The sequence below is a fragment of the Chiloscyllium plagiosum genome, chromosome 10, assembly GCF_004010195.1.
Source record: "Chiloscyllium plagiosum isolate BGI_BamShark_2017 chromosome 10, ASM401019v2, whole genome shotgun sequence".
NCBI lineage: Eukaryota > Metazoa > Chordata > Chondrichthyes > Orectolobiformes > Hemiscylliidae > Chiloscyllium > Chiloscyllium plagiosum.
The window spans coordinates 56,942,915-56,963,143 of record NC_057719.1 but is presented as its reverse complement, the minus strand read 5'-3'; the positions used below and the strand labels follow the sequence as shown (position 1 = coordinate 56,963,143).

Below are 20,229 nucleotides of genomic sequence, written 5' to 3'. Positions count from 1 at the left end.
AAAAATTCCATCTCATCTCTGTTTTCAAAGGATGACCCCTTACTCTGAGATTATGTCCTTTGGGCCTTGTATCTCTCACAAGAAGAAACAATCTCTTCGTGTCTACCCAGTCAAACATCATAAGAATCTTGTATGTTTCTTCCCATCCTTCTAAACACCAACGAGTACAAACCCCACCTACTCATAAGAAAGCTCCTTTACACTTCGGATCATTGTGGTTAACCTTCTGTAGACTCCTTTCAATCCAGTATATCTTTCCTTCGGTAGGAGATCAAGATTCTTCACAATATTTCAGCTGTGGCTGACTAGACCCTTGTATGATTTTATCATTTTTCCCTCCCTTTTGAAATAAAGACCACAGTTCCACTTGCCTTCCCTGTTACTTGTGGAAACAGGATGTTAACTTTTTACGATTCAGGCAGTAGGATCCCCACATATTCTGTGCTGCAGTTTTCTGCAGTCTTTTCCAATTAAAATAATTCTCAATTCATATATTCTTCCTGCCAAAGTGCATAACCTGATATTCTCCCAAATTATTTTTCATCTGCCAAGTTTTTGCCCACCCACTTAACCTGACTGTTGACTATATAATCCTTTCTAATTGCCTTCTCACTTATTTTTGTGTCATTTGCAAACTTAACTGTCTTGCTTTCGCTTCTATCGGCTAACTCATTAATATATGCTGTGACAAATTGTGGTCCCCATGGTCCTCCAGAATCTGAAAATGCCCCTTTTCCCCCAATTCTCTTTTATTAGTTAACCAATTCTTTATCCATGCTCACTTGCTACACCCACTACTATTAAGTAGCCTTATGTGCAATAGCTTATTGAATGCCTTTTGGAAATTCAAATATATGGACTTAATGGTAAGGGCCTAGGGAGTATTGCTTAACAAAGAGACTTGGAGTACAGGTTCATAGCTTCTTGAAATTAGAGTCATAGGTAGATAGGATAGTGAAGGTGGCTATCTACCTATGCTTTAGTATGCTTTTTTTTATTGGTCAGAGTATTGAGTATAGGAGTTGGGAGATCATGTTGCAGCTGTACAGTTCATTGGTTAGGCCACTTTTGGAATATTGTGTGCAATTCTGATCTCCTTCCTATTGGAAGATGTTGTGAAACTTGAAAGGGTTCAGAAAAGATTTACAAGGATGTTGCCAGAGTTGGAGAATTTGAGCTATCGGCAGAGGTTGAATAGGCTGGGGCTGTTTTCCTTATGGAAGTTTAGAAAGTCATGAGGGGCATGGATAGGGTAAATAGACGAAGTCTTTTCCCTGGGCTGGGCGAGTCCAGAACTAGAGGGCATAGGTTTAGGGTGAGAGGGGAAAGATATAAAAGAGACCTAAGGGACAACTTTTTCACGCAGAGGGTGGTGGGTGTGTGGAATAGGCTGCCAGAGGAAATGGAACATTTGCAACATTGCAACATTTGAAAGGCATCTGGATGGGTATATGAATCGGAAAAGTTTAGAGGGATATGGGCCGGGTGCTGGCCGGTGGAACTAGATTGGGTTGGGATATCTCGTCGGCCTGGACGAATTGGACGAAGGGTCTGTTTCCGTGCTGTACATCTCTGACTCTGACATTTATTGGTTCCCCTTTATCTACCCTACTTGTTAATCACAGAACTGATAAATTTGTTAAATATGATTTCCCTTTCATAAAACTATTTGCTGAAATTTTCAATGACTAGTGCAAGCGTTTTGAATTTATTGATTTTTCACTCACTAACAATAAAGGTAAAGTTGCCATAATCTAACCAGGTTATAGAGGAAGGTGATTGGACCTGTGGGTCACCATGCCTCAGGTGAGGGGAGAGATTGAGAAGGAGAAATTTTTATGGTAATCTCAGCTGGGGTAGGAATTGAACTCCTGCTGTTTGCGCTATTGCATTGCAAACCAGCCGTCCACCCAACTGAGCTAACCATTCCCTGTTGTAAGCTATAACTTCAGTTGTTTTGCAAAATTAGATATTTCCGCTACATGTGACACAATTTTAAGGCACTGTTTTTGGTATAAACTGGAACAAAATTTTCTGGATCTTCCAGCAATTTGAAATTTCTGGAATTTTTCAAGTTCAGCAGAGGCTTGCTGTTTCTTTCTAGTTAAAAAAGCTCAGAAGGCACGTTTTCATTCAGTGGTTAATAAAAATCTAGAAATTTCCCATGCGTTCATGCTTGGTCAATGAAAATTAATGAAGTAGTTTTTGGCTGGGTCACGCAGTTTGGAACAAAGGTCGGGTTGTGGTCCATATCAGCCATGATCTAATTAAATAGTGGAATGTGTTCAAAGAGCTGAATGACCTAGTCATGTTATTTTTCATCTCTGAACATATGAAGCAGTAATACCAAGACTATGTAAATATATTGGAGTTGTACTGAAAAATTCCATGTGGTATTATTACATTTTTTTGAGAATTTAAAATAATTTTGTTTCCAGATGTCCCACAATTGAGATCAAAGCCCTGTTATATTATGACAAAGAAAGATCCAGAGACTAACGAAACAACATATTCAACAAAAGATGCATTTTTGTCTGCTCGTGTCTCAGTTATCCGTTGGTTGGTATCTTTCTGGTTTGAGCCAAAAGCCAATCTAGGACTCCAGATTCCTGGAGTTGAAGGTGAAAATGTACCAAAGAATATTCAGGTGAGTGATTATAAGCTGACGCATTATTTTAATTTTTATATGAAAGGTGAATATGAATTTTTATATAAAATAATTTTCTTTCTCCAGAGAGCAGCTGCTGGTTTGGCTGCCCGTGAAGAGGGCTCCTGCCGTGGGGATTCCGGAGATGGCAGTGCTGAGCTGGAGCAATCCCATTCTAACACCAGCACCCTAACTGAGCGAGAGCCCAGTTCATCTAGTCTGTGTAGTGTTGATGAAGAGCATCTAACAGATATGGAAATAGTGCGCAAAGTTTTCTACTCCTCAAGAGAGAACGTGAATTTTATTATAGAGGTTTTTCGACAGGTAACTTGTGCATACTTACTTATAGTATTGTAAATTTCTGCTAATAATACTTTCACCTTAAATTCATTCAATGTTTTTGTAATTTAGCATGATGTGTAGTGTCCCTCATCCTTGAGAGATTCAAAAGTCATGCCTCCATTCTAAAATTGACTAAATGTTTTCTGTTTAAAATCTAGCTACAGGAGAAGTAACTTAACATCAAATTTAAAATCTTCCCACAATTGTATGGACAGCAGAGTAAATTTTTTAAATTCACTCATGGGATGTAAGCCTGTCTGGCTAGGCCAGCACTTATTCCCCATCCCTAATTGCCCAAAGGGCAGTTAAGAATCAACGCATTGCTGTGGGTCTGAAATCACATGTAGGCCAGACCAGGTAAGAATGACAGATTGGAGATAGTGAGGACTACAGATACTGGAAAGTCAGAGTCGATAAAATGTGGAGCTGGAAAAAGCACAGCAGGTCAAGCAGCATCAGAGGAGCAGGAGAGTAGACGTTTCATGTCAGGACCTTTCATCCTTCCATAAAGGACATTGGTGAACCAATTGGAGTTTTTCCAACAAATAATAATGGTTTCATGGTCATCATTACAGCCATTAATTCCACATTCTTTAATGAATCCAGGTCTCCTGAACATCAGCTGAATTTATGGATTGACAGTCTAGGTCATTGCTCCTGACCGACCCCCACACATCCAGTCTTAAACTGTAATGAAAATCTTTAGTACTGTTTGAAATAGATCAGTGATGACAAAGAACAAACTTTTCTACTATTAACATATAAGTTAAATACTGTGGCTGCTGGAAATCTGAAATAAGCATAAAATGCTGGAGAAACTTACAAGGTCTGGCACCATCTATGGACAGAGAACAATTTAATATATCAAGTCTTATATGATTATTCATAACTCTTCAGAAGTTCTGAAGAAGAGTAATACTGAACTTGAAACATTAACTGTTTCTCACTTCACCGATGCTGCCAGATCTTCTGAGCTTCTCGCTCATGTTCAGTATTTGTTTCTACTGTTAGAATTTTTTGAACCTTGGAAAATAGCACCATCTAACTTGTAACTTGTCTCTCAACAATAAACAAAATCTAATTTAATTAATAATTATTTACCACACCAATAAGCATGCATATTTTTATGTTCCTTAGGCTTTTCTGTTGCCCATCTGTGAAGCTGCGGCCATGCGAAGAGTAGTTAAAGTTTATCAGGAATGGATTCAACAAGAGGACAAGCCTGTATTTATGAAAGAGGCTGAAGACTTGGGCTATTCTCCTTCAACAAGTGTCATAAATTTAGTCAGTGCTGGAGAGCATGGTGGTTCTTATCCACTGGAGAAAAATAAACAGGAGGAGGTACTTATCATTAAAATCAAAGGTCCATGTTGATACTAAAGCTTGAATTAAAACTTCGGCATTTAAACCTGACATGAATCTTAAATTGTCAGTTTTTCTGAAGGACAAATCTCTACTTTTGCTGTAAATCTAGTGTCTTGTCTCTAGTTTCTCACGAGTGAAGTTGTATGTCTCTGCTTTGTGGGCCATTCTAATTTTGCTAGAATAATGAGCAGAAAATGACAAGTCAGATATGCATTTATATAATGCTTTTCAGACCTCAGGATATCTCAGTGTGCTTTGTAGCTAATGAAATACTTATGAGTTGTAGTCACTGTTGTATGTAATACAGTAGCCAATTTACTAGTTGCCGGAGACAGAACTATGATAAACAGATAATCTGTTCTTTGAATGATATTAATTGAGATAAGAATATTGACTTTGATGCCAGGAGTAACTCTCTTGCTCTTTGAAATGTTGTAATATAGTATAACAGTAACAACAATGGCCAAACTGATGATCAACAGAGAAGCAGTTCTGCTTGCTATAAAACTGTGGAGGCTGCCCTCAAAAACCTAGCAGTCCCTGAGAATCGGTTTTCCTTTTTTCCAGTTATTTGTGGCTGGATTTTACATGTCACAACTGAACATGTTTTCAAGATGCGGGAAGGACACTGGACAGCCCACTACCTTCCCACCCATCCCTGAGCTGCCCATAATACACAAAGTGGGTGGCTGCAGAAATTGGCAGCCTGATTAACATATGCAAATGGTTAAACAGTTGGGTTGTTTACAAGCCGGTTGAACTGAATTATACACTGCCTATGCCATAAAATACATGACAGTCATTTGGATATGGGCAGCTGGCAGGAAGACACTATAGCTGACTTACACCAACCCTTCGTCTGTAACCTTCTTCATCCCTACGAATCTGCTTTCTCAAACACACCCCTCTCACTTGTTCCTGCTGAGTATCTTTGACTGACTTCACGCTGAAATCATTAGGCTTTCTCAGTAGGACTGGTTATCAGTATCCACTCCTAAGTAAGCTCTTAGAGCTGCTGGCCAATCAGATTGGACAATGCCATAAGGACATTGATTTCCTCTTGTTGAGTAGAAAGATGTCCAATTCCCTACCACTTTAACCTTGTTCCACTTGTATGGCTGTTGGATAGTCTCCATCTCTGTTTGTCAGCTGCCTGCTGACTTCTTCAGCGGTTGTAAAATCATTCCTGGGATCACTGACAAGAATATCTAGATTTCGGAGTTTAATTGCACATGTGCACTCCAAAAGTTGTTTTTCATTTTGTAGAAGTAAATAGACACTGCATTTTGCTATGTTACTGCTACAGAAATATGGGTGAGTGTAAATGATATGCAGTCTAGTAATTACGACTGATCCAGTTAATGTTCTAATTTCACAATTGTTCCATGTCAAGATTTAGAACTTTGTAACAAACTATCGTGGAATATTTCAAAAAAGGCAGCACTACATTTTCCTCATAATAGACATATGACTTTTAAAAAGGAACATCCAGATTAAGAAAAGCTAAAGATGCTAATACATCAACGATTGACTTAGGGGAATTTATTTATATTTTTCTGTAGTAGAGTGTTCGGGAAGGATAATTTGGTGTTGTGGCCACTTCATTATTTTCGTGTGTGTCATTTTAAGTCTGCAGTTCAGATATTTATAATTATTTAACCATACAAGGCACACCATTTTCACCTTTTTAATGTGTTGTATATTAAGGCTTCAAAACATCAAGTTTACAAGTTGAATCCAAAATTTATATTAAGTTAGAAAATCACAATTTAATATTGGTGTTCTCAACATTTTGTTATTTAATTTTCAAGTGGACAAGGTTAACTTTTCAAAAAAAAGCCTTAATCCTTCAGTTAAATACATGAGGTTTCCTAGATTTATCAAGTATTTTTCTGAATTTGATTTAATAAAAGAAGCCTGTGGAGAAACCAGTAAGATTTTGGAGTTCATTTGAACTTTAGTCATAAAAATTGTATGAATTAATTGTACAATGTTTTCATAAACTTGATACATTCTGTAAAACCCATAACAAATACAAAGAAAATGCTGAATAAAAGTAGAAGTCTTTTCGGGTGCTACCAATATCTGTTTGAATTATTGGTTGACTGGATACGGATCTTTCGTTCTGTTCTGTTGACTGAAGTTTTTCTTTTGTGTTCGATATTCCTTATGTTGCATCAAACCACTGAAGCCCGGACCTTATTAACCTATATTAGCCACAAGCCCTTATGTATGATCGGAGACATACTGAACTCTTAATAGATTTATTAATAGAGTCATCGAGATGTACAGCACAGAAACATCCTTCGGTCCAACTCGTCCCTGCCGACCAGATATTCTAACCTAATCCAGATCCATTTGCTAGCACTTGGCCTGTATTCCTCTAAACTCCTTCCTATTCATATACCCATCCAGATATCTTTTAAATGTTGTTCCTCTGCCCACTCATTGCATGAAAAAGTTGCCCCTTAGATCCTTTTTAAATTTTTTCCCTCTCACTCTAAACCTTTACCCTCTAATTCTGGACTGTTCCACCCCAAGGAAAGACCTTATCTATTTACCCTATACATTGCCTCATGATTTTATAAACCTCTCAGCCTCTGACGCTTCAGGGAAAACAGCCCTGGCCTATTTGAATAATGTGTGTATAGTCAGTGGTCAATTTTGGATCAACTAGGTAGTGTATGCCGATTCCTGATTGGTTCCTTAGAAAATAATGCTCATCTTACTAATATCATTTCCTACTGTCTCTCAATTCATTCTTTGACATATCAATCACTTTAGAAGATTTCTAACAGCTTGTCTCCCTGGCTTACCAGCTCCACACATTTTTAGCAAGAAAAGATGGCACCCAGTGAACTCTAATGTCTGTCGTATCATGTCTTAATGATATGCTGGTGTCTTAGATGTCCCAGTTGACACATCTGAGAAGATCAAAACAAAAACAAGACCACAAAACTCACCATGGACTCTTAATTCCATACAAACGCACGCATTTCCGAGGGGCTCTTATTTATAGTATATTACAAAACTAAATCAGTTTAAAATATTCTTATGTCTTTCAGTTATAGCTTTACCTCAAGACATTCTCAAATCCATTGGCTTGGGTTTTCATTAGCCTGAGCTCTTAAACAGCAATTAACCGAAAACCCATTCATTTACATTTGACCTGGGCCATATGGTTTTCTGTGTTACAGAAACTGTTCTCCAACTAAACATATACAAGCATGTCATTTTGATTTAATGAGGAATTAAAGTGATCAATTATTGAAAGTATCTCAATACTGCTCATTTTGGTAGCACTCTTTGTCTCCTCAGGCAAAAATGTGGTTTCAAGTCCCACTCAGGGGTTCTGATGATTGGTCACAGACCTAAAATATTAAGCTATTTCTATCACTACATGTATTGTCTGTCCAGCTGAGTGTTACCAATGTTTTAAACTTTATTTCAGTTTTCCAGAATCTGCAGTATTTTGCTCAAGACTATGGGTGATCATTTAGAAAAATGTTTAGTTGTTTCGTAATGCAGAATTTTGAGTATTGTTGTAAAAAGACATTTTTCATCTTGCACTCATTGGAACATTTTACAAGTACACCAATTTAAGGGGAAAACTGACAAGAGAGGAGAATACTGATTGGTTGGCAAGTGGATTTGATTGGTAGAAGCATTGCCATGGATAATGCACCCATTGATGCTAGTTCGCTGTTAACAGCAGGCATTGATGAAATTTTAAACCACGCAAGTTGACATTATCTGGGCATTACTCTGAGAAACAAACGAGCAAATAGCTGTCACCTATTTTGTTGAATTGAAAAAGGTGCAATGTATATACAGATTATTTTTGTCTGCAAAGAACAGCCCTGTGTATTCATAAGTGTAGGAATTCGACTGGATGCTGGCTAGTAAGTTCACAGTGGAAGCGAGCCAATTTCATAACTTAGGCATCAAACAAAGGAGGATCTTTCAATTGTTCCACTTTGAATTTGAATTTAAATTAGAGTACAGGATGAAGCCCATTCTGTTCACAAACATAATCTTCAAAGAAACCATTAACATCTGTGCTGCAACACCACATCACTTAGCTTCCAACTCCTTATATATTCGCTAACATTTGTGATATTTAAATCTGCATGTAAGTATTTCTTTGTTTTAATGGGCTCTATCTTACACTTACATTCATATTTGAAATGGAACAGTCAAATGAGCTCCCTTTCTTTGTCTGCGTTGAGAAATAGGCCAGAGGTTTTCTCTATTACTGTGTAATGCAAACCTCACTTTAATCATCAGTACACACATTGGGATTCTTACAATTCCAAATACCATAGATTAACTTTTATTAGCAATCTTGTAAATAAGGCTTGAGTAATTTGTTTCAAGCACAGTCCTGACCAGACGAGCCATCTTGCACTTGCAAAACTCTCATTATGATATCTAACATTAGATGGGATTCTGCAATTGTACATTATTTATTGGATAACCCTAAATGTACAAGGAATTAAGATTTAAGATTGTGTCAGGCTTGCATTGTGGTGTACTTGTGTGAATGGTAGCCAGATATTTTAATATATGGGGCCCTGTTTTTTGCAAACAGCACGTCCACACACTGCACCTGTTTCAATTCAATAATACAGGTGACATCCATTTACTCATTCATTTCTTCAGAAGATGTCCTGATTGACTAATCAAACTCTCTGGGGAAAAGTTAGAACAAAGCCTGGATGTTGCCTATCAATCAACATTACAGGATATATTCACCATGGCAATACCTCAGTCAATCAGAGTCCACTTGTGAACCAGTCAATGCTGTCCTCTCATGCAATATAAATGTTTGTTTTACCCTTGAATTGGTATTCTTTGAAATGTCCTGATGACTGCAAGAAGAAAAGCTTCAATTAAATTGACTTTTTATACAAAACTAAAAACTTATTATATTTAGCAAGGACATAACATTTAAAAAAAATCTGGAGAAACTCTGGTCTGACAGCATCTTTGAGGAAAAAGCAGAGTTAATATTTTGGGTCCAGTGACACTTCTTCAGAACTCTAACATCAAATTTATCTTGATTATCGTTTTATTTTCTAGGACAAAATGACCAAAGGTCATGTAAGGAATCTTAGCTGGACAAGGAATTCATCATACCAGAATGCAATTAACAATGCTCCTGAAATTGAGGAAGAGGAGAGGAATGTATGTGCAGGTGTTCAGGCATCATTGCAGGTACACTTAAAGGTTTTTCTTCTTTGTTGTTGAGTCAGTTGCAAAATTGCACTGTTTCTCAAAGTTAACTACTACTTAAAGATTTGTAATGGCATTGATGAATTGGCCACCTAATGATTTGGCAGATGAAGGCTGCTAGATTTAATCTTGGAAATACCTTTTTCTCTTAATTGTGCATTCTGTGAAGTCCATGTCCATTGCATGATAATTTGATGTTGTTATATTGCAGGTTTTTATAACCAACTCAGCAAATATATTACTACTAGAACCTGCCAACGAAATTGGAGTCCTCCTGGATGAGCATGTTGATATGTGTAAACGTGTTCTCAACATCTATAGATACATGGTTGTCCACACAGCAATGAATAAGAAAACCTGGTAAAATGAGAATTTTGTATTGTGACCCTGCAAAAATGTGGTTGACTGCTTTAAGTGTTTTTGAAAATGATATTTTGGAATGCAATTTAAATAATTTAAGAAGTGATATGTGCTCAATGTATCAGGTGTCCTTGAAAAGCAATAATTCTCATTGTTTCAAGCCTGGGCTTTGTTTAAATTCACTTGTGGGATATGGGCATTGCTTGCTGGGCCGACATCTATCTCATTGCCCTTGAGAAGATGGTACTGGTGAGCTGCCTTCTTGAACCGTTGCAGTCCACATGTTGTAGGTTGACCCACAATGCCTTTAGGGAGGGAATTCCAGGATTTTGACCCAGTGACAGTGAAGGAACGGCAATATATTTCCAAGTCAGAATAGTGAGTGGCTTGGAAGGGAATTTGCAAAAGGTGATGTTCCATGTATCTGCTGCTCTTTTCCTTCTAGGTGGAAGTGGTCATGGATTTGGAAGGTGCAATCTAAGCATCTTTGGTGCATTTTGTAGGCAGTACGTATTGCTGCTGAATGTCGGTGGTAGAAGGAGTGGATGCTTGTGGATGTAGTGCCTGTCAAGCAGGTTGTTTTGTCCTGGATGGTGTGAAGCCTCTTGAGTGTTGTTGGAGCTACACCAACCTGGGTCAGTGGGGAGTATTCTGTCAAACTCCTGACTTATGCCTTGTAGGTGGTGGACAGGCTTTGGGGAGTCAGGAGTTGACTGACGCTGCAGTGTTCCTAGTCTCTGACCTGCTCTTGAGGTCACTGTTTATGTGGTAAGTCCATTTGAGGTTTCTGGTCAATGATACACCCAAAAATGTTGATAGTAGGGTGTTCAGTGTTGGTAACACTGGTGAATGTCAAGGAGCGATGGTTGTTTGTCTTTTATTGGTGGTGGTCATTGCCTGGCACTTGTGTGGTGCGATCATTACTTGCTACTTGTCACCCAAGTCTTGATATTATCTAGAGTTTATTGCATTTGAACATGGACTGCGTCAGCACCTCAGAAGTCACAAATGGTGTTGAACATTGTGCAAAGATCCAAGAACATCCCCACTTCTTACCTTATGATGGAGGGAAAGTAATTTATGAAGCAGCCGAAGATGATTGGATCAAGGACACTACCCTGAGGAACTCCTGCAGAGATGTCCTGGAACTGAGATGACTGACCTCCAACAACCACAGCCGTCTTTCCCAATTCCCACTAATTCCAGTTTTGTAAGGTCTCCTAAATGCTGCACTAAGTTGAATGTGACCCTGATGTAAAGAGTGTCACTCACACCTAACCTCTAGAATTCAGCTCTTTTGACAGTGTTTGAGCCAAGGCTGTAATGAGTTCGGGAGCTGAGTGGCCATGGCAGAACCCACACTGGGTGTTGTTGAGCAGGTTATTATTGAGTAGTTTCTACTTGATAGCACTGTTGATGAGCTGAAAATGTGTTGCTGGAAAAGTGCAGCAGGTCAGGCAGCATCCAGGGAACAGGAGAATCGACGTTTCGGGTATAAGCACTGTTGATGACACATTCAATCACTTTTTAGCAATTTTCCACATTGTTGGTTAGATGCTGGTGTTGCAACTATATTGGAAGAGTTTGGCAAGGGGAGCAGCAAATCTTCAGTACTATTGCTGGAATGTTGTCTGGGCCCACAGACTTTCCAGTATCCAGCATCTCCAACTGTTTTTTAATATCCCATGAAATGAATCAAATTGGCTGAAGAGTAGTGTGTGTAATGCTGAGGACCACTGGAGGAAGCTGAGATGGGCCACTTGACCTTTCTAGCTGAAGATTGCTGTGATTGCTTCAGCCTTATCTTTTGTACTGATGTGTGGGGCTCTTCAATCATTGAGGATGGGGATATTTGTGGAACCCCCGCCCCAGTGAGTTATTTGATTTTCCACCATCAATCATGACTGAATGTGCCAGAACTGCAGAGATTATATCTGAACCGTTGGTTGTGATTACTTAGCTCTGAATATTACTTGCTGGTTATGCTGTTTGACATAAAAGTAGCCTGTTTGGTTGTTTCACCAGGTTGAGGCCTATTTTTAGGTATGCCTGATGCCGCTCCTGGCATGCCATCCTGCACTCACCATTGGACCAGGGTTGATCGCCTGGCTTGATGGCAGTGGTTGAGGGAGACATATGCTGGGTCATGAGGTTGCAGATTCTGTTGCATGTTGATGGCCCATAATATCTCATGGATGAACTCAGATTTCTCCAGTTTCCTCATTTCCCCTCCCCCCACCTTGTCTCAGTCAAATCCCTCGAACTCAGCACCGCCTTCCTAACCTGCAATCTTCTTCCTGACCTCTCCGTGCCCACCCCCACTCCGGCCTATCACCCTCACCTTGACCTCCTTCCACCTATCGCATTTCCAACACCCCTCCCCCAAGTCCCTCCTCCCTACCTTTTATCTTAGCCTGCTAGACACACTTTCCTCATTCCTGAAGAAGGGCTTATGCCCGAAACGTCGATTCTCCTGCTCCTTGGATGCTGCCTGACCTGCTGCACTTTTCCAGCAACACATTTTCAGCACCTTCCCGTCTCATGGATGCTCAACCTTCAGTTGTTGGATCTGTTCAAAGTCTGAACCATTTAGTACAGTGATAGTACCACACACCACGATGGAGGCTATCCTCAATGTGAAGGTGGGACTGTCAGGTGGTTCCTCTTAGCAATACTGTATGGATGCATCTGCAGGTGGCAGATTGGTAAGGATGAAGTCATGTATGTTTTTTTCCTCTTGGTTCTCTCATTAACTACTGCAGACACACTCTAGCAGATATGTCCTTTTAAACCCAACCAGCTAGATTAATAGTGCTGCTGCCAAGTCATGCTTTGTGGTGGACATTGAAATCCTCCCCCAGAGCACATTTCACACTTTGAGTATACCTATTTCACGCTGTTGCTTGACTAATCTTTGAGACAGCTCTCCCAATTTTGGCACAAGACTTCAGATGTTTGTAAGGAAGAATTTTCAGGGTCCACAGGGCTGTTTCTTTTGTTGTCTTTCTCGGTGCCTAGGTCAACACCGGCTGGTCCATTCAGTTTCATTTGTTTGTTGAGACTTCGTAGTGATTGATACAACTGAGTGGCTTGCTGGGCCACTTCAGAGGGCCCCATTGCTGTGGATCTGGAGTCACATGTAAGCCAGATCAGTTGAGAATGGCAGATTTTCTTCCCTGTAAGAGGTTTGTGAGTCAGATCTGTTTTTCTAACAGTCAAGAGAACGGTCATCAATTGATTCTTAATTCCAGATAATTTTTATTGAATTCAAATTCCACCATCTGCCACTGCAGGATGTGAATCCCGGTTCCCCAGAACATTTGCTGAGCTGCTGGATTAATAGCCTGGTGATAATACTACTCACTGCCTCTTTCTGATGATGAATTGATGAGATTAACTTTCTCTGATCAGTCAGTAACTCAATTATTGTGTCAACAGGATAGTAGAACGCAAGCTAGAATGATTCGAGATTCTTTTTCCAACAATTCCTATGTTCAGGGTTGTTTAGGACCAAATCCTGTAAGGTTCAGAGCTCAAAAAGGTTGTATGAATGTCATGTTTAAACAGACTGTACATCCATTCAAATTATTTTTGTCGATCTCACTCTGTAGCCCAAAGCATAAAAGCAATAATAATTAGACTATAATTATGACTAAATTGGAACCTTCTCCCTTCTTTTCGTTCATTACATAACCTTGTCAGATGTTCCGTAAGAGTAGCTGCCATGTATACTGGAGCTATTTCAAGTCTCTGATCAACATTTTGGCAATATAAAGAGAGTGTTTCATGAGAGTATTTGCGTTTAACATGGTGCAAATTCCCTTCTCATGTAGTGTCCATTGCAAAATTGCAAGTAGAGGGAATGCAGTATAAAGAACAAGTTTACAAAGCAATACTTTTCAACAACCTGTTCAGATATTTTATGACAAATGTCCAGATAACACTTGATCCGAGTTCCTTCTTGAACCCAGACCTGCTGGCCCAGAGGTGGGGATGCTACTACTTGCCACAGGAGCTGTTGTTACCATCTTGGTACAATCAAAAAGTAAACTTGCAGTTTTGAATTAATTAGAATCTTGAATTAATTAATTTTTTGCCTTTGTGTGAAAAGTGCAATTTACCTGATTTTGGAAGTAAAACCAGTGAGTTATGCTGAGCTTAAATGGTCTCATATAAAGATATGCTGGAAACCAGAGTCTAGATTAGAGTGGTGCTGGAAAAGCACAGCAGTTCAGGCAGCATCCGAGGAGCAGTAATCGACATTTCGGGCAAAAGCCCTTCATATCACAGCACAAGTGATTTTGCAGACCACCATCTGTGAAATTCGGAACTTAACCACCCATGTTTGGATAAAGATGTTTTATTAATATAGTAAATGGAAGTGTGATAGGAAGTTGCTGATATTTTAAAAATTAAACTATGGAATTCCAAGTAGGTCAAGTTAAAATAAATACTATATAACTTATTCTGTCCCTATTATACTAATTCAGGCAGAGTAAGATAGGTCCATAAAATAATACCAGTTAGCAGCCAATTGATGGATCATACTAAACTAGGATAATTGATTACTATCTTGAATGCATTTCCATCTTGGCATGTATTGTTCTCCAGTCTGTTCTGCTATAATGCAGTAGTTGCAATCTCGTGCGACCTTCTGCTATAGAAAATTGCGCAATAGAAATAACGGGCCCTGTGGGGAACCACTAAATATATCAGTAAAAATTAAAACATAAACAGTAGTTAGCCTAACACAGACAATAGCACAGTCTAAGTAAGTGTTAAAATGACAAATGAGGACATAAAAAAATGTTGGGAACATGGTGTCTCGTGAGAGAAGCTGAAGGAAATCATTATTAGGAAATGGTGGTGTGGAAATTGATGGTATTAAAGGCCAATAAAATTCCGGGCCTGGATACATTGATGATCCATTTTACAGATTCTGGAGTAATTCCTATGGATTGGAGGGTAAGTAATGTAATCCCACTATTTAAAGGAAGGTAGAGAGTAAACAGGAATTATAGATTGGTTAGCCTGACATTCGTAGTTGGGAAAATTCTAGAATTCATGTTTAAATATTTAATTACAGAGCACCTGAAAAACACTGACAAGGATGGGGTAGATTCAGCATGGATTTATGAAAACAAAATCATGCTTGACAAATCTACTGGAATCTATCGGAAGGATGCTGTGAAGCTTGAAAAGGTTTAGAAAAGATTTACAGGGATGTTGGGCGAGTTGGTGGATTTGAGCTATAGGGAGAGGCTGAAAAGGCTGGGAATGTTTTCCCTGGAGTGTCAGAGGTTATGGGGTGACCTTAGAGAGGTTTATAAAATCATGCGGGGGTGTGGATACGGTAAATAGACAAGTTCTTTTCCCTGGGTTGGGGAAGTCCAGAGTGAGGGGGCATTGGTTTAGGGTGAGAGGGGAAAAATTTAAAAGGGACCTAAGGGGCAACGTTTTCACACAGAGGGTGGTGCATATATGGAATGAGCTGCCAGAGGAATTGATGGAGGCAGATTTAATTACAACATTTAAAAGGCATCTGGATAGGTATATGAATAAGAACGGTTTAGAGGATAAGGGCCAAGTGCTGGCAAATGGGACTAGATTAAGTGAGGATATCTGGTCAGCATGGATGAGTTGGACCGAAGGGTCTGTTTCCATGCTTGTCATCTCTACAACTCCATATATTTTATTGAAATAATACAATCAATTTTAACACTTTTTGAATTTGCTGAGTTACAGTACTGTATTAAGGCAGGAGCTGAGGGTCACCATCAGTATCATCATTGCTTTCAGGAGCAGTTCAGAATGCAGGATTATGATGAAAGAAAATATTTAGTCCCAAAGTGGATGGCTGTGGTTCATTGTCCTCAGACTGTTTCTTGGAGGTTGGCTTAAAAAAGGCATCTAGTTTTTGCTGCTGAAGAAGCTATTCATAGGGTGCCAGATAAGACTTTGACATGAACTGCTATTCTGCTGCATTCTGCATTGTAGTCATTGTCTTCTAAGTGGTGCAACTGCTTCTCAAATTCCCTCAGGATAGAAGACAAAAGAAAAGTGGAAAATTCTCATGGTGCTTATCCTGGACTTCATCATCTTCACCTCAAGCTTCAATTTCCCTGCAACAATAAGTTGGTGTAGATCAGTCTCCATTTCTTCAAATCCAACTTACTTTGCAAAAGTGACACAATGTTCTTTGATTGCTGGAAGCTCCATTGATGGTTCGACCTCTTTAAAATCATGAAGAAAATCTGGAGAAGCTTCTGCCAATCAGCTTCTTGAATGTGTGCCTTAAGTAATAAGCTTTAAAAGCTGCTATTGCACCCTGTTCCATGGGTTGGGTGAGAGAGGTTGTATTCGGAGGTAGAAATAGCACTTTTATGTTTTCAGAAAGCTTACCAATGGATGAATTGATGCATTATCCAGAAGGAGGAGAAACTTGAAAATGAAATCTTTTCTCCTACAATAATTTCTAAAAACATCCTTGAAAATATCAACAATAAGATCAGAAAACATTTGCCCCATCAAACCTCTTTTGCTTGACCTGAAGTAAACGCCAATAGTGGACTTTCAGGTAACTGGGAATGCAATCGTGTCATAGCCAACGGGGATTTGTGTTTTAAATTTTTTTTTTCCCTAATTCACCAATTGCGTTAACAGACAAATTGAGTTGACAAAACTTGTGTTATCGGAGAACCACCTATCCCATTGGTTGGTACTGTTTGATACCCCATTCGGTATGCATAGATGGCTCCATTGTGTATTGTGATGATGCATTATATCATGTGCATTAGGTTCTGAATGATGCATCTTGTGTAACAGTTAAAATGGAACCAACACAGTGTTAATCCACCAGCACCCAACTATCTTCAAAGAGTCCTCCTTCTAGTAGTCATGCAACTGAAAGTAAATGAATTTTGATTCTGTTATTCAACAAATCTGATACCATAAGCATGATACATTTTGTGTATCAGGTGTATGACTGGATAAAGTAGCCTTTTTTCAGAAAGTGAAATCTCAAAATTTAAGCCTTTGGTGTCATAGCCTGACTATTACTTTCTGTTTTTCTTTAAAGGGAGCAGTTGTTATTGGTTCTGTTGAGAATTACAGAATCTGTTATGAAACGACCACTGCAAGTACCACCATTATCTCAAGGGAGAAAGAATTCAGTGTTAGCAGGGAGGCTTGCTACACCGCTGTTTCGGGTAAAGCATGTATCTGGATCAAATTTTTTTAAAAGTATACTGTGCTTAGTAAATGAAATGTTTTAATGTTTGGAAAAATTTGGGTTGAAAAATCATATTTTACTTGTAAATTATGCTGGTTGTGTTAACATATGCAAAGATTCATTCTGCTGGGAATAGGTCACTCAGGGCTTAAAGCATGGCAACAATAGTTTCTCTTCCTTTGTTTTGTTTTGAAACTATTAGTTAGAGACCATGTCCTATTTATTTAGATTTTGGGGATAGTTTTATATACAAAGAAGAACTATCAGTAATACAATGCAAAATTGAATGGAGTGTATGATGGCTAACCTACATATTCCCGCAAGTTATTGCATGAATTTGCAAGTTGAATGTTATTCCATATATTTCTGAAAAAATCTGCAACATTTTCCCTCCAGAATATTTTGATTTGTTTAAGGATGTGGGGTATAAGAAAGGAACCACATTTTCAAGCAAAGGTTGAAAAAAATTCTTAAGTTGCGTTAATGGTATGGTAACTCCTGTAATGGTCATCTAGAATTAAATTGCTTGTAAATATTGTGAATTATTCCCAGATAAGAGACAGATTTGGACATTTAACACAGGCTTCAACTGTAAATAAGCTGACTTTTCAACAAAAATAATATGTGCAGTTAGAGTTTCCTTGGCTTTAATGAGAAAATCTTTGTAACCCTGAATAGATTCTTGTCAAAGGCTTTCCAAATTCTGCCCTCCTTTATTCAATAAATGTTTTCACATGACCTTCATTTACATTTTTAATAACAAAAAGCTTTTGGTGCTATTTCACAAGATGGGAATTACAACTTGTATTTTTATAAATTTCATTCTAATACAAGCTAATAAAATAGCAGAAAAGTTATTGTTGTTCATCTATAGTGTGAAGGTAATGAGGCTCGAATATGATGAGGGCCTACCCCTAGATTTTGGAAACTGAAAAAAGTATATAAAGAATAAACTGTGAAACAAAAGAAAATAAAGAGGTGGCACGGTGACTTAGTGGTTAGCACTGCTGCCTCACAGCGCCAGGGTCCAGTGTTCGATTCCAGCTCTGAGTGACTGTGTGGAGTTTGTGCATTCTTCCTGGATCTGCATGGATTCCACTTAATGCACCGGTTTCCTCCCACGGTTTAAAGATGTGCAGGTTAGGTGGATTGGCCATGCGAAATTGCCCTGTAGTGTCCAGGGATGTGCAAGCTGGTGGATTAGCCATGGTAAATGCAGGATTATGGTGATACAGTGAAGGGATAGAGGTGGGTCTAGGTGGAATGCTCTTCGGACGGTCTGTGTAGACTTGATGGGCTGAATGGCCTTTTTCTGCCCTGTAGGGATTCTATGATTCTCAGTCTGCACCAAATCCACACCACAAATTCCAAATTTGACATCTATTTGTCATAACACTCAAGCCCCATTGCCCGCACTGTTTGGGGTATGATCAGTTTTTATGACATATTACATCAACTTGTATTAGAATTAAGTAAAACAAACAGTAAATTGTGATTCACACCTTGTGAATTAGCATTGGAAGATTCTTGTATTATTATAAATGCAAACAAGTTCATTTGAAAAAAACCACTAATTGAGTAAAAAAGGACAGAGTTTGGAAAAAGTTCTGACAAGAACCTTTATTCGGGTTCGCACATAGATTTTTCTCATGAAAGCCAAAGAAATTACAATTGCACACATTATTCTTGTTGAAAGGTCTAAATTTATTTTCAATTGAAGCCTATATTAAGTTGGTCTCTTATTCAGGCACAATTCACAATATTTGCAAGCTACTGTATCAAAAAGGCAGTTTAAGAGTACTTTTTTTTTTAAGCCTTTTTCCATGAAATGTGGTTACCATCATGCCCTGCACTGCTGCCACCAAATATTCTGGAGGGACATGTTTTAACAACTTCCATTCTTAGCTATGCTACCTCAAGAATTGACTGAGGCAACCATCATGTCTTTTGAACTGGTTACATTTCCCATCGTGTTTAGAGGAGGTGCTACATTTTGTTTATTCTAAAGCTATTCATGTACATTTAAATGTCAGCATGAATCAATTATCTCATTTCTGTATATTGACTTTTATTGCAAGAGGAATTAGGTACAGGAGCAAAGAATGGTGAGATTACGCTTGGTGTTCAGTTTTGGTTTCTTTATCCATGTAATTTGACAGAGATGAAGTTCACCAGCGTAAACCAGACAAGTCACTGGGATAGTAGGATTGCCTTGAGAGGAGTGATTAATGAAATTCTGCCTGTATCCTCGGCTGCTTTGAAACATGAGATCAAATTTTAAGATGCTTACAGTTTGTAATGGAATAGGATGCTCCTCTAGCTGGTGAATGTTGAACCACAGTGCACAATCTCAAAATAAAGGGGTAAAAATGCTTGATATTCCCGCCTTAACCATTCTCCCCTCCCTCTCTCCACCTGTCACCCCCACCAACACATCCCCACCCACCCATTTCCCCATTCCCTCTCCCTACCCGTCCCCCCCTTTCCCTCCATTTGCAAAGATGGCAGATGACTGGCGATGATTTGTAGATTCTGAAACAGACCTATCAGATTTAAAGTTAGCAAATGTATAACTGCTATTGAAGAAAGGACGGAAAGAGAAGACAGGGAACTGCAAGTCTTCAGTCAATGGGAAAGTGCTGAAGTCTGTTACAGTAAACTTCTCGTTATCTCATACCTAAGCACCTGGAATTCTCATCCAACCAATAAAGACTTCAAAGCAAATTTATCAATTTATAGAATTTTTTGAAAAATGTTTATTTGAACTTAGTGCGCCAAGTTCCAATTTGTGTATATTCCTCTGTATGTTAAGTCTCCCCCTCTCATAAAGATACCAGTAGAAAAGTGGTTAGTTGAATTTGTGAGTATATTATATTCAAAATCTTTCATCTATTAGTCCTCTGTGATCTAAGAATACTCACATGCAAGACTAAAGTGAAAACTTATTCACTTTAGTGAAACCTTTAAAGTGTAAAGTGAGGAGCTTAAAGAATTTGTTGTGAAATCCAAGAGTGTTAAAAGCATGTTCCTACGCTTGAAGATTTGTATT

General features: G+C 38.7%; 1 protein-coding gene across 11 annotated transcripts in view; it reads left to right on the top strand.

The window, feature by feature from the left end:
- ralgapa1 (Ral GTPase activating protein catalytic subunit alpha 1) overlaps positions 1-20,229 on the top strand; it is a 311,644-nt gene that overhangs the window by 67,386 nt on the left and 224,029 nt on the right. For all 11 annotated transcript variants that reach the window (XM_043697833.1, XM_043697826.1, XM_043697822.1 and 8 more), the window contains exons 9-14: positions 2,439-2,647; positions 2,735-2,971; positions 4,127-4,330; positions 9,437-9,571; positions 9,801-9,949; positions 17,028-17,157. In XM_043697833.1, coding sequence (XP_043553768.1) covers positions 2,439-2,647; positions 2,735-2,971; positions 4,127-4,330; positions 9,437-9,571; positions 9,801-9,949; positions 17,028-17,157 — 1,064 coding nt within the window. The remainder of the gene's footprint in view (positions 1-2,438; positions 2,648-2,734; positions 2,972-4,126; positions 4,331-9,436; positions 9,572-9,800; positions 9,950-17,027; positions 17,158-20,229) is intronic.